Source organism: Podarcis melisellensis (assembly GCF_964234715.1).
Source record: "Podarcis melisellensis genome assembly, chromosome: 4".
NCBI classification, from domain to species: domain Eukaryota; kingdom Metazoa; phylum Chordata; class Lepidosauria; order Squamata; family Lacertidae; genus Podarcis; species Podarcis melisellensis.
This window is the reverse complement of record NC_138531.1, coordinates 49,433,054-49,445,455: the sequence shown is the minus strand read 5'-3', so window position 1 is coordinate 49,445,455 and position 12,402 is coordinate 49,433,054. Positions and strand designations below refer to the sequence as shown.

Below are 12,402 nucleotides of genomic sequence, written 5' to 3'. Positions count from 1 at the left end.
CTACTGTTTACTGCTCTGCTTTATGAACTTCTGCAGAATTAAAATCATCTGTTCTGTTTTCTGCTATATTGGGGGGGGGGAAGGAGGTACAATTATGAACCGAATATAACACCTTGGGTTGCAAAAAAGGTCAATTAAATGTAATTATAAAGCTTTCAAATTTCCATTTGATGTGAAGGCAGATAGAAATTATTCTCAATGGGACTTAATTGCAACTAATTTTGGGGTCTAGATTGAAGTAATCTAGTTGCTATTGTGCTTCATAGGTAGTTCTTTTAAGGCAGGAATGAGGAATCTCAGACCAGGGGGGGCAAATGTGGTCATCCAAGTATCTGTATCTGGCCCTTGGGACTCACCTATCATGACTGTGTGTATTTCCCCAAAATGATATTCAGAGGTAGGCTACAGAAGTCATCAACATGTAGCTGTGTTTATCTGTACCAGAATCAGATCTCCTTAAGCCCCCCCCCCCCCCGCTATGGCAGTTCTATGACTGTCAGATTCTTAGAAGTAGGAACCATTGGCATGCACATGGTCTCCTATGCCCAGGAACCTTTCGTGGTCAAGAATGTTCTAAGAGGTTGATGCAGCAGTGAGTTGTAGCAGCATACACTTCCAGCAGTCAACATAACAGCAGGAAGGCTTTCTCTGGGGGAAAGGGGGCTTATGAACATTCATCCATCTGTACAGTCCAGTTCACACTTCCCTTGTACAAGCAAAGAGTATTATTGTTAGTTCTACAATCAAGTCAGGCAGCCTTTGCATCTGTAGTATTTCTTTATTGCTCTGCCAGCAGATTTTGAAATGCATTTACCAGTCAATGTTAATGCAAACAACAAAATGTCAGATAAAAATCAAGGCAACCTCACAGGAGAATCCATTTAGTCTACTGCTTCCCCCCAAGAATCTTAATTTTTTTTAACATGCTATCACAGAATAGCTACTTATTTTAACTGTATGTGATCTTGTCCAATCATCCTGATCCCAAATTATTTCTCTTGGTGGCATTTAGGATGAGCATAGCTATGAACATAGCAGACCAAGAACAGCTAGGCAAATTAAAATAGAAATACTAGATACTAGTATAATACTATACTAAATACAATGCTAATTCTAAAATAGAAAGCCATACTTGAAAACAAAACCAGACCCTTATACTTAAAGGTCTTCTGCTATTTCTCCACAGATTCTGCCATGGAGAAAATTCTTTCAGAAGAATTTGATTCCAGTGTCACATCTCTTCGTTCCTGGGTCTTGTTTTTGGGGGTGACAAAGCTGAGAAGATCAACGGCTGTGACCACACCAAATACCATCTGTTTCATGAAGGAGCTGCCATCTGCATTGTCTGGAAGAAGACATAAATTAAGGAAGATTACATACTGTTGATGCTTCCAGTATAGCATCCAAGGAAACCCACAAGCAGTGCTATTTTTCTAGAAAAAGAGGCACTGTATCTCACCATGAACACCTCCCTCGTTCTCTTAGAATGGCAATGGCGCCCACCTGAGAGGTGCCAGAACTGAGTTCCCCCTAAAGAAAAGCCCTGCCCACGAGGAAATGTTATCTTTATTTGTGGCATCTGGGAACTTTTTCCTTCATACCACTGTCCAATTATGCACATAGAGAAGATGGACAGATAGAAGTTTTCCTCCCTCTCTCACCATGCCATGAAATGAAGCTGAATGCTGGAAGATTCAGGACATGCAAAAAGAAGTACTTATTCACACAGGTCACAGTTAAAGTATGGAAGGATTGATGGCCACCAGCTAGGATGCCTTTAAAAGAGGCTTAGACAAATTCTCAGAAGAAAAGGCTACTAGCCACAGTGGCTATGTTCAGGGCTTTCACCCCCAGAGGTGCCACATGCACTGGCAGAGAAAGGGGGGTGCGGTAGGTGCAGTCCGCCCCAGGTGTCATCCCATCCAGTGTCCACATATTAGGCATGGATGTCTGTAAAGGAAAGCCAAAACATATAGGCTTTCCTTTGCAGATGTCTACAATGCTACCTTGAGCTCCTTGGAAAAAAAGCTGGGCTATAAATGCAATAAATTAACAAATAGTAAACTAATATACTAATACATACATGTGATGCCTTTCATGTATATCTATTTCATGGCCCGAAGGGCATATTAGGTCATCTCTAGGTGTGTGTGTGTGTGTATATATACACACACAATTAGTAATATGACATTTTTTATTTTTACTAGAAAAGCTACTTACATTGCTCCAGCTCATGCACAACAATAGCAAAATGATCATTTTCCAGGATGTGTGAAAGCTTTCCAAGGGTATCATCCAGGCTAATCTGTAATAAAGTCCCAAACATAAAGTGAATCAAATTGCTACTAGACATCTAGGGCCCAGTTTACATAAAGTCCCACATAAAGTAGTGACATACTGCTGGAACCACATGGAAGATGTTATGTATGAGATGGACATTCCATGTCAAGTACACCTTGTTCCCTCTGAGGTTGTGCTTAGATGACCTCCACCCCACCTCAGTTTTCTTGGGGGAGAAAAGATGTTCCAGCAGTGTCTTGGCATGAAGGATCCTGCTTCTGTGTTACTTCCTCTATGGAAGGCTGGGGAGCCTGTGGTTCTCCAGATGTGGATGGACTCCAACTCCTACCAGCCCCAGCCAGCATGGCCAATGGTCAGGGATGATCGTTGTAGTCTAGAAACATCCAATGGGCCACCGGATCCCCATCCCTGTCCTATAGTGCTTCAGCAACAGAACCATCTTAAATGAGGCAAGATCTCAAGACAACAACCTACTTGAACCTCCCCAGAATACTCATATCCTGGGTTCATTCTCTGGCATCTCCAGTGTTTTGAAATTAGCCTCCTTAGCTTAGTTGGTAGAGCATGAGACTCTTAATCTCAGGGTCATGGGTTCAAGCCCCATGTTGGGCAAAAGATTCCTGTATTGCAGGGAATTGTCTAGAGCAGGGGTAGGCAACCTAAGGCCTGTGGGCCAGATCGCCTTCTCAATCCGGCCAGTGGACGGTCCAGGAATCAGTGTGTTTTTACATGAGTAGAATTTGTCCTTTTATTTAAAATGCATCCCTGGGTTATTTGTGGGGCATAGGAATTCGTTCATTTCCCCCCCTTCAAAATATAGTCCAGCCCCCCCCCACATGGTCTGAGGGATGGTGGACCAGCCCACGGCTGAAAAGGGTTGCCAACCCCTGGTCTAGAGGATCCTTTGGGTCCTTTCTACCTCAGCTTTCACTCCTTTCCTGAATCTCCCATCCTCCCATCCTAGGCAGCAACTCCAAAACAGGTACTGGGCACACATTACCTTGGAAAACTGCTGATACATGACCTTCATCACTGGGTCTGAGAACTGGGCAGTTCCTGCCAGGACGGAGGAGAGGATGTTGCTCAGAGTTACCATTCCCAAGATGAGTCTTCAAGAAAACACACAGTTGTTTGGTTTTTTAAAAAAGCAAAATGAATGCAGTTGAATTTTCACAACACGGAGATGAGAGCTCCAGCAGTTCATGCATATACAGAGAAGACACAGGACAAGATAGGTGGGGTGGGGAGTTCACTTTCTGCAACATCTGTTGCGGCTCAGTGGCATGCAAGGCTGCCACTTTTAGAATTAGACCAGTACCAATACCCCTTCTATTCAGCCTGACTGGTGGCAGGCCAATACTTAACGTAACTGGGCTCTTTGAAAATGCTCCAAAAGTCACAAACTCTCAAAGGAAGCTTTTCAATAACACACCACCAATAAGAGTTCTATGTCCTTTGACTATAAGAACCAAAGCGGATGTGACATAGCTCTTGATTGGGGATTCCCTATGCCAGCTGTGTGGGGAGGGTGGCACAGAGGGAGGAGGAGTTTGATGCTTTGTCTCCTTGCCAAAGTACAAAGCAGCAATGCCTGCTGCTAAGCCTACAGGAATCCTTCATGTGTAGGCACTTGCAATAGATTGGCTAAGGCCCATATTACTCTAAGTATTTCTTTAAAGATTTCAGTAAGTATGTCAATGATAGGCTGTTTCTCATTAGAGCTTTATACAGTGAGAATTGTGGAATTCTCCTGAAGACTCCTGAAGACTGTTAGAATGAGGCTTCAGCGAATAAGAGACTTACCCTGATTCTGCAACAACTGGTGCCTGGTCATATGCCTTCTCACGAAGGATTTCAATGGCCTTTTGACAGTTCACATCTGGGAGGAGAGTCAGAGGGGCTAAGAGGCTTAGCTTCTGCACCTTGATAGTCCACCACCTATCACAAGGGGGGGGGGGGCAGGAAGGACAGCAAGTGGTGTTAAACCCCAGCAGTCTGCTCTGTGTCTTATACACACACACACACACACACACACACATTTTGAAAGGACTTAAGGAAATGCTTTGCAGCTCAGCAAACTATCTAGGACTGATTCCTATATTTTCCAGGCCCAGTACCTGGCATAGTGGGGCATTTGCCAGGACCCACTGGCAGGGCTCACTGGGACTGATGCCTAGCTTTTATCCACCACCCCAGTCTTCCTCCTCCTGCTTACATACACACTAACTCACTTAGTACAATCTCTTGGCTCCTAGCCTATTACTGCATCACCCTTGATGCTCAGAAATGGACTCACTTACTTGGGCAGCAGCTCTGCTCCCGGCTTACTACAGTCCCACCGCCACGTAAGCCCACAAATGAACACAAGGGAGAGGCTGGCAGGTGCCACAATGCCTGTGGGGGCTCACATGGCAGGCACTAGGGCACTGGAGAGGAATACTGTGTCCAGCGCCTCCAAAATCTGGAGCTGGACCTGATGTTTTCCATCATGGTCCCATCTACAAGGATGCAACACTGGGACAAAAATATTCGCCAGCCCGACTATCCTTATGCTTCATAATACACCTGTCCTTGTGCATGCTGCATGGCAAAGCACAGAAGAGAATTAGACAGAGCGTGTCATGCAAATCATGATGGATCAAAAAGGATTAGTTGCAGTCTGTGATCCCACCACTCACACACACCTGCTTCAACCAGAAGATCAGCTTAGATGCACTCCTCCTGAGCGCATCTGGATTTCATCAACAAAAAGTGAAAGCATTAAGGCATCTTTTTATCGCTGGTACAAACAAACAGTCTTTGCTTTCTCCTGCCCCGCCATTCAGATTACTTTTACTTTATGTCAGGCAAAATTAACAAGTGAGCCATACCAAGGATGATGCTCTTCCACATCTTCTTTTAGAAATCCATTCTTGACCATCCATTTGTCATTCAAAAATTTAGACCTAGAGATAATTAAGAAAGACTGAGACCTTGTGTCAGACTTTGGTTTTTCATCCAAGCTTCCATTACAGGACTAGCCTAACCTTCAGGTACTCACAGAATGTCTTTAAGCAGCCCTGAGTTGAACATTAAGGGACTTTCCGCACTTGCCATTAATAGTGACATAGTTGCTGTTTAATCTGCCATTTTTAAGAGTGAATTTGTAGGCATTTGCCTGCAGCTTTGGTCACATGTCGCTGTTATTATAGAGTGAGTGTGGGTTTTCCTTCCCACATGAATGGCAGGTTGTGCCCCAATGGAGAAATGTTCTGTGGCCTTAGTCACACCCCTTATGGTCCTCCAGCCAATAAACGTCAGAGTTATGAGCCTCCGCATGAGGGTATTCCTTTTGCAGCTTTTTCTGTGTGTACAAAGTGCCCAGCATTCCAGAATTCTAATCTTGTGGGATTATAGGATATTAAAAGAGGAACTGCATGCCTGCCAGAGCTATGGCAGACCTGGATATTGTGATGAAGTTTTGTCTGCATCTTATAATGCATGCTGTCATTGGCAGTACTTTGACTCAGTACCATAGCCTATAGCTGCCTATATCTTTCCTCTGAACTGAGTTTTCAAACTGATATCTTCCACAGGTCAGAGGAAAGTGGTACAAAATAGATGCCCCCCCAAACCATACCCACCAACTCACAATCCCTCCACACAGAAACAGGGACTATGCTTGTACAAACAACACACCAATGAAAATACTGAGTATCTATTCTGAATCTTTCACAAATGTCATGGTTTTTGTGGTAGAAGGAAAAGCAGGTTTTTGGAGTTCATTATGCTGGAATACAAGTTGAATGACGCCAGCGTCATGTGGCAGCATGCCAAAAACAATCCGCACACATACACAACTAGACCACTAGAAATGATAAGTGTGCAAAGGTCCCAAGAGTCATTCTAGAAAAACTTGGGCTGGGTGTGAACCATATACTAAAATCCGTAACAGGTGATATGACTTGCAAGACTTCTGTTTCTTCAGCTGAGAGCTATAAAACTTTCATAACACTATCCATGCGATAATGTAACAATAACAGGAGTTGTCTTTTTTCATTCCCCTCCACATCACTGAACTGAAAGTAATTTTATGTCTAGCGATTTACAAGTATCTGGTATCAACAGAATTAGTCCCTCATAAAACTCGCTTCCTGCTTCTTTGTTGACAGTTTCCGCACTGCTGTTAATGTGGTACGAGAGCAACAAGCTCACATTCTTTTGCTATCCTCACAGATCCTTCCTCTCACATATGTCTGAGTGTTTTCAACCCATGGGCTTCTGTAGACAGGAGAGCAGAAATGAAAGAAGGCATTGTCTCTTACATGTAGTTCCTTACAGAGTCAGGCAGGAGGACAACACAGCGCTGGCCCTCTTTCAGATGCTTTGCAGCTTTCACAGCCACAGACATGGCACTGCCTGCGCTGCCCCCTGCCACAGGAAAAAAGAGATTACTACTCAATGAGCAACAATTAAAGAATGATTTAGATACAGCCATCTCCTACTTGGTGCCCTCCTGAGCCAACGGTGGGGCATTGATGCAAGAACGCAACCTTGCTAGTGTTCAGTGTTGTTGTTGCATTTTTTTAAAAAAAATCAAGGGTAAATGTCTTTCTTAGACAGTAGAGTTCTAAGCTGTGTATAGCTACTTCTACAGAGGTATAAATGAGAGGTGAGCAGATACCAAACTTGCAGAATCTACTCTGTTGGTTTTTTTATTTGTACCCCAAGATTCACCAACTGGAGTTGGCGGGGGATAGGTGGGGGAGGCAGAGATCATACACCAAGAATTAAGGAACTGGGTCCCCTTCTGTTTTCGGCACCAGAGATGAGTTCAATACTGTCACACAAAATCCACTTCACCCCATTCCCTGCCCAAAAAGTACACCTTCGTCCAGCGGCACCGTGGCCCATAGATTGCAAAATACTGGGCAAGGGTGTGTGTTGAGAGAGCCCTATCATTGTTGTTCCTATTGTTGAACAAATGCACGTCTGAAGGCATTGCAGCAGATCCTGATCTACCTTCTGCTCACCCCTAATCTAGCTTAGCTTTTAAAATGGCAACAACAAAAATAACAGAAAATAAAGCAGAGCATTTTAAAGTACCACAAAAATTGCATGGTGTGGGGGAGGTGCGTGGCAACTCAGTAGTAAAGATGCCCCATGTACTATTCAACAGAGACCTTTGACCTTCCATGCAACCAGATTCCATGCTGTGCTCAGAAGGCATAGCAACAGATATGCGCAGTGCTTTTTCGGGGGGGGGACGACGCAGGGGTATGCATACCCCTAAATATTTTGTGAATCGCTGTACTTTTGTCCATTTACTGTATTTATTTTTCCTGATTTGAACTATAAAATGGTGATTTTCTTGAGTAAAAATGAGAGTACCCCTAAACATTTTTTAAGAAAAAAAGCACTGGACATGTGTGTTGGAGAGACAGACAGAGGGTGGTTATGTTGCTTTTGCACACAGAGTTCTGAGTGCTCAAAATGCAATATCTGCACAACACTACTTCAAGGAAAGACGTGGATTCTACATAACAAGTAAATGATTAGCAACTGTATACTTACGGCATGAAAATAAGGATTGTGTGAAAGGGCCCTTAAATCAGACTATTAATTGGTTCCTTGGGTAACCTTTATGCTCAGACTCTGAACAATGCTTTCCAAGAAGGGTATGATTTAAACAATGGATCTTCAGCAATGCTTACCACAGAGCAAGCCCTCCTCTCTAATCAGTCTTCGTGCCATAAGAAAGGATTCCTTGTCATTGCTCTTGCACCATTGATCTATCACCTAGAAAAGAAACAAAATATGGAGTTTTAAGGTTTCAGGGGCCTTTGGGTCCTGCACCTCTGCTACACGTAATGGGATGGGCAGAGATCCAACAGATTCTTCAGAGTTGAGGGCAGTTTCAAAGAGGATCATTTTTTCCCCTTTCAGTAAGCTTAGCTATATCTGTTTTTAACTTTCCTAAACTTTTCAAAGATAAGGTGGGATATACAAATACAGTCTCACTTGCAGCCCTGGAAAATGTTTGTTATCAGCGGGACAAAAATATTTTCAGAAGTATGCCTCTCTCAAAGCATTTTCAGCTAGGCTGCAATCCAATGCACATACTTGAGATAAAGTCCCATCAAAGCCAGTGAAATTTACTTCTGAGTAAACGTGGACAGGATCAGGCAGCTTTTAAAAAGCACCGCAATGTTGCCTATCATCACCGTCTGGTTGCAGTGTTAGTACACTGCTGTTTTAATCAATTTCAGGCCATTTCCCTTCCATTTATGATTAAAGGTTATATGAGATGCTGCAGCAGAGTCTCTCCTATGGCTTTTGCTGGATGATAATGAGTACTAGGGCCGTGGACATTGCTACCATTCAACTCTGGTTCCAGTGCGCTCCCACTGCTGGTATTGGAAGCCATTTGCACATGAAATTAGCCAGAATCCGTATCTATCCTGTAATTTCTTGAGAAATACTGCACTTTGATGTGCTTTTCCTCAAATCAACTTCCTTTTAATTTGAAAATGTAAGCTACATTCACTTCACAGTTAAGCTGAAATGTGTACATTTTAGACAGCTGTTGCTCATATACAGATGACAGCCCATGAGTGGATGACAACTTCATGAATAGAGGGTGGCGGCTTGGGGAAGACTCTAGTGCAGGCATAGGCAAACTCCGGCCCTCCAGATGTTTTGGAACTACAATTCCCATCATCCCTAGCTAACAGGACCAGGGGTCCAGGATGATGGGAATTGTAGTCTCAAAACATCTGGAGGGCTAGAGTTTGCCTATGCCTGCTCTAGCGTGAACAGCAATGTGCAAATGTGACTTGAAATGCAGCCGTGGGAAATGGCCTTGTCTTAAGCAGCTGCCATGTACATAGTCAATGAATCAACCACCCTTAGCAACTTTTAATGCACTTCATGTGATTCTGAAAGTTTTCATTCAGAGTCAAGTGACATCTCTCTATCTCCTGATCTTCGTCACGCTGCCACTTACAGATCTGTCAAGGACAGTTGGGATAAAGTCGTGTCCAATCCCTTCCACCTCCATTGTGGTATCCTCTGCTGATATTGTGTTCAGTGAGCTGGGCAGGGCCACAATGGAGCCATCAGGATCCACTCCAACAATCTGTGAAGGAAAATTAACAAATTAATTAAAAAATATTTAAAGGAGCAACCAACAACTTCACACAAAAATGAGTATCCCACCCTTGGAACCGTCAAGCAAATGGGAAACTGCACTTGCCTGGTCAGGATGAGGCCTAGGTTTCAGGGGCACATGTAAATGCTACTCTGTGAGAGCATGGTGACTGCGCATAAAAATTTAGCTGTGTGCATCACTCCTTCAGGAGCAGAAAGAGTCTGGCACACTTGGGGAATCAAATGGATGTCCAAACAATCTCCTTGCTGAAGCAAAAAGTTGATGTTTGTTGGACCTCCTCGCCAGGCCCTGATGGTCCCTGGTGGCATGAATGACGTTCCCATGGGCCTGGATGTCTGAGCCAATCCAAACAAGCCTTCTCACTTACTTTGCATTCAGGACATTTCTCTTTCAACTTTCTGGCAATTCCAGAGATGCTGCCTCCTGTTCCAGCTCCAGCCACAAACATATCAACTTTGCCTGCAGTGGGAGAATCAATCAATCAATCAATCAATCAATCAATCAACCAACCAATCAGACAGCATACCTTTCCCCAAGCTCCAAAATGCATAGCTCTACTCCTATGCAACCTTAATTAATGGTCCACTGACAATAAGAACAGTATCCACAGCAAAATAAAACACAAGCATTTAGGATTAAGCTTTAATTAAGATAAACTGTTGTTCATTGGCTACAACTTCCTGTTATGTTTTTGCAGTGCAGGCTTGAGGAAATGGAGCTGCCCTTTGTACTTTACGTTTTTACTGTGTGATACACTAGAGTAAGCCAACAGCTGCATGAAATTGTGGTAGCTCTTAACTAGGAACTTTTAGGAACTGTTTCCTTTTACATTTCTGCGATTACCACTGCATGTTGGGATGGCAACACTTACATGACTTTCCGGTGAGTGAGTCACTGCTGCTACTGCTTACCAGGAGGGAAAGAGGAGAGGCAGTGGGGAAGTTGGCACTATGTAAATGCATTATTAGAAGCAATGGGTTGTCCCTGCTGGTAAATTTGCAACACATCCACCTCCTTCTTCCTTATTTTCAGTGGTGATTCAACTGTCAGCAAGTCAGGTCAGTGCCACCATGCTGCCCACTACTGGTACTTACTGAATTACATAAAATCCATAAGGCCATAGGAGCTAACTCCTAGAGGCCAAGGTCCCTTCAACCCCCCCTAAAATACTTGAAGGGGTCGGCTCCCCCCTCAAAGTTGATGGACATTGCCATTCAAAGGGTGTGTGTGCCGTGTCTTGTGGTCAATTATACGGGCGGGGACTTACCTGCCTCCCCCCATATCTATCTTATTCAAGTTGTCACCCCTGCTTGTGGAATTGTGGAATTAATAAACTATCAGGGTTAGATAATTCTAAGCAAATCCATTGAGTCCTAAGCATATATTTGATTGCGGCCCTAATACATTTCACTGTAAAAGGCAATAACCACAAGCTAGTAATCTGCACCTCAACTAATTTTGCACACAGAGGAGTCTCATTGAAACTAATGGGTCTCTCTTAGTCATGTTCATTCATTTCAATGGGTGTGCTCTGTATAAAACTTCATCGAATATCACCCATGGTTTTCATTCTCCTACAAACCAGGAGAGGTGCAATTCAATAGTGAGAACAGGCAACGGTGGTTATATCCATGACCATTTCTTAAGACATTTCTGTAAAACAACAAAGCTGAGCAGCATGATTATCCCTAAAATAATTATTAATTATACCGTCACATTGCTCCAGAATCTCCTCAGCTGTGGTGTCATAGTGCGCCAGCGGGTTGCTTGGATTTCTGTACTATTGTCGTAAAGGGAACAGAAAAAAAGGGAAAGTTACTGTCAAATTGATGGAGTCAAATGCAGCACTGTAGAGAAAGCAGACAGATAATAACCATGAAGTCTCTCGGAAAGAAATGCCTTGCTAGATCAGAACAAAATGGTCTGCAAGATGCCTCTGGGAAGTTCACAAGCAGCGCATGAGATCATTTTGGCTGCAGCACAGAGAGAGACAGAGAGTGGCAGCAGGGCCCTTATCAGATCAGCTGAGAGACCAGCTGCTCTGTAGCTCTTCCTCATCCTGAACTCTCTACATTCAAGTTGAGCAATAACAACCTTAACACTGGAAACAGAAGGAATGATGCCTAGAATGAACAGTTTAGTTCCCACCCCCCGCCAAGCTTAGCAAGATCAGAGTTAGAGAGCAAACATGGATGAGTGTATCAATAGGTTGTGGACTTCTTTGTTTTACTCCTACAGCCAAATGCCTGAACTATGTTTACTAAGAAGCTGTGATTTTTTTAAAAAAGAGGTACGCATTAGAAATCACATATTTTTGAATCACAGGCTAGTATCAACAAATTAGATGGGTAGAAGTTGTTGTTTTTTAAATCAAGTAATTCAGTCAAAGCACTTCAATAAGAAATATATTACCTGATCCAAAATATGTGAGTTTGGGATTTCATTCTTCAGTTTCCAAGCAACACGGACATTTGACTCTGGGGCGTCGTATCTCGTGCAGGGAGTTCTTACAATCTCAGCCCCGAGGGCTCTCAGGATATCCACCTGGAGGGGCGAAAGGTACGTAAGCTCCAGATTTCCAGCCTCCAAGTCTTTCACAAGAAAAAAGAAATGCACAACACATACAATGCATATTTAAGGGTTTTTAATTTAAATTTCGGTCCATCTCAAAGGTCAGGCAAGCAAGTTTTTTTAAAAAATAGTTAATTAAAAGCAGCAACATATTACTCCCCCATACCAATGCTGGTTTAACTGTAGCCACCACAAGGCAGAGTACCACGATTGATGCTGGTTCACAGTGACAATGTAGTCCCTATACTTATGCATGTAGAAATACAATGTATGCACCATCTTCCATGGGACTGATTTTCAGAAAATGTGAATGGGACTGCAGCATAAGTTTCCCTGAAGATAACTACTCAGATCCAAGGTCCCAAATGCATCCCAACATG

At 43.3% G+C, this 12,402-nt stretch overlaps 1 protein-coding gene across 3 annotated transcripts in view; it reads right to left on the bottom strand.

The window, feature by feature from the left end:
- Positions 1–758: 758 nt before the first annotated feature.
- Positions 759–12,402, bottom strand: part of LOC309368742 (cystathionine beta-synthase-like) — a 30,479-nt gene continuing 18,835 nt past the window's right edge. For all 3 annotated transcript variants that reach the window (XM_081909039.1, XM_081909037.1, XM_081909038.1), the window contains exons 6-16: positions 11,864–11,995; positions 11,162–11,231; positions 9,819–9,910; positions 9,287–9,418; positions 7,995–8,079; positions 6,606–6,711; positions 5,172–5,246; positions 4,105–4,239; positions 3,302–3,410; positions 2,221–2,305; positions 759–1,345 (exon numbers count right to left, since the gene is read on the bottom strand). In XM_081909039.1, the coding sequence (XP_081765165.1) occupies positions 1,173–1,345; positions 2,221–2,305; positions 3,302–3,410; positions 4,105–4,239; positions 5,172–5,246; positions 6,606–6,711; positions 7,995–8,079; positions 9,287–9,418; positions 9,819–9,910; positions 11,162–11,231; positions 11,864–11,995 (1,194 nt within the window). In that variant the 3' untranslated portion in view covers positions 759–1,172. The remainder of the gene's footprint in view (positions 1,346–2,220; positions 2,306–3,301; positions 3,411–4,104; positions 4,240–5,171; positions 5,247–6,605; positions 6,712–7,994; positions 8,080–9,286; positions 9,419–9,818; positions 9,911–11,161; positions 11,232–11,863; positions 11,996–12,402) is intronic.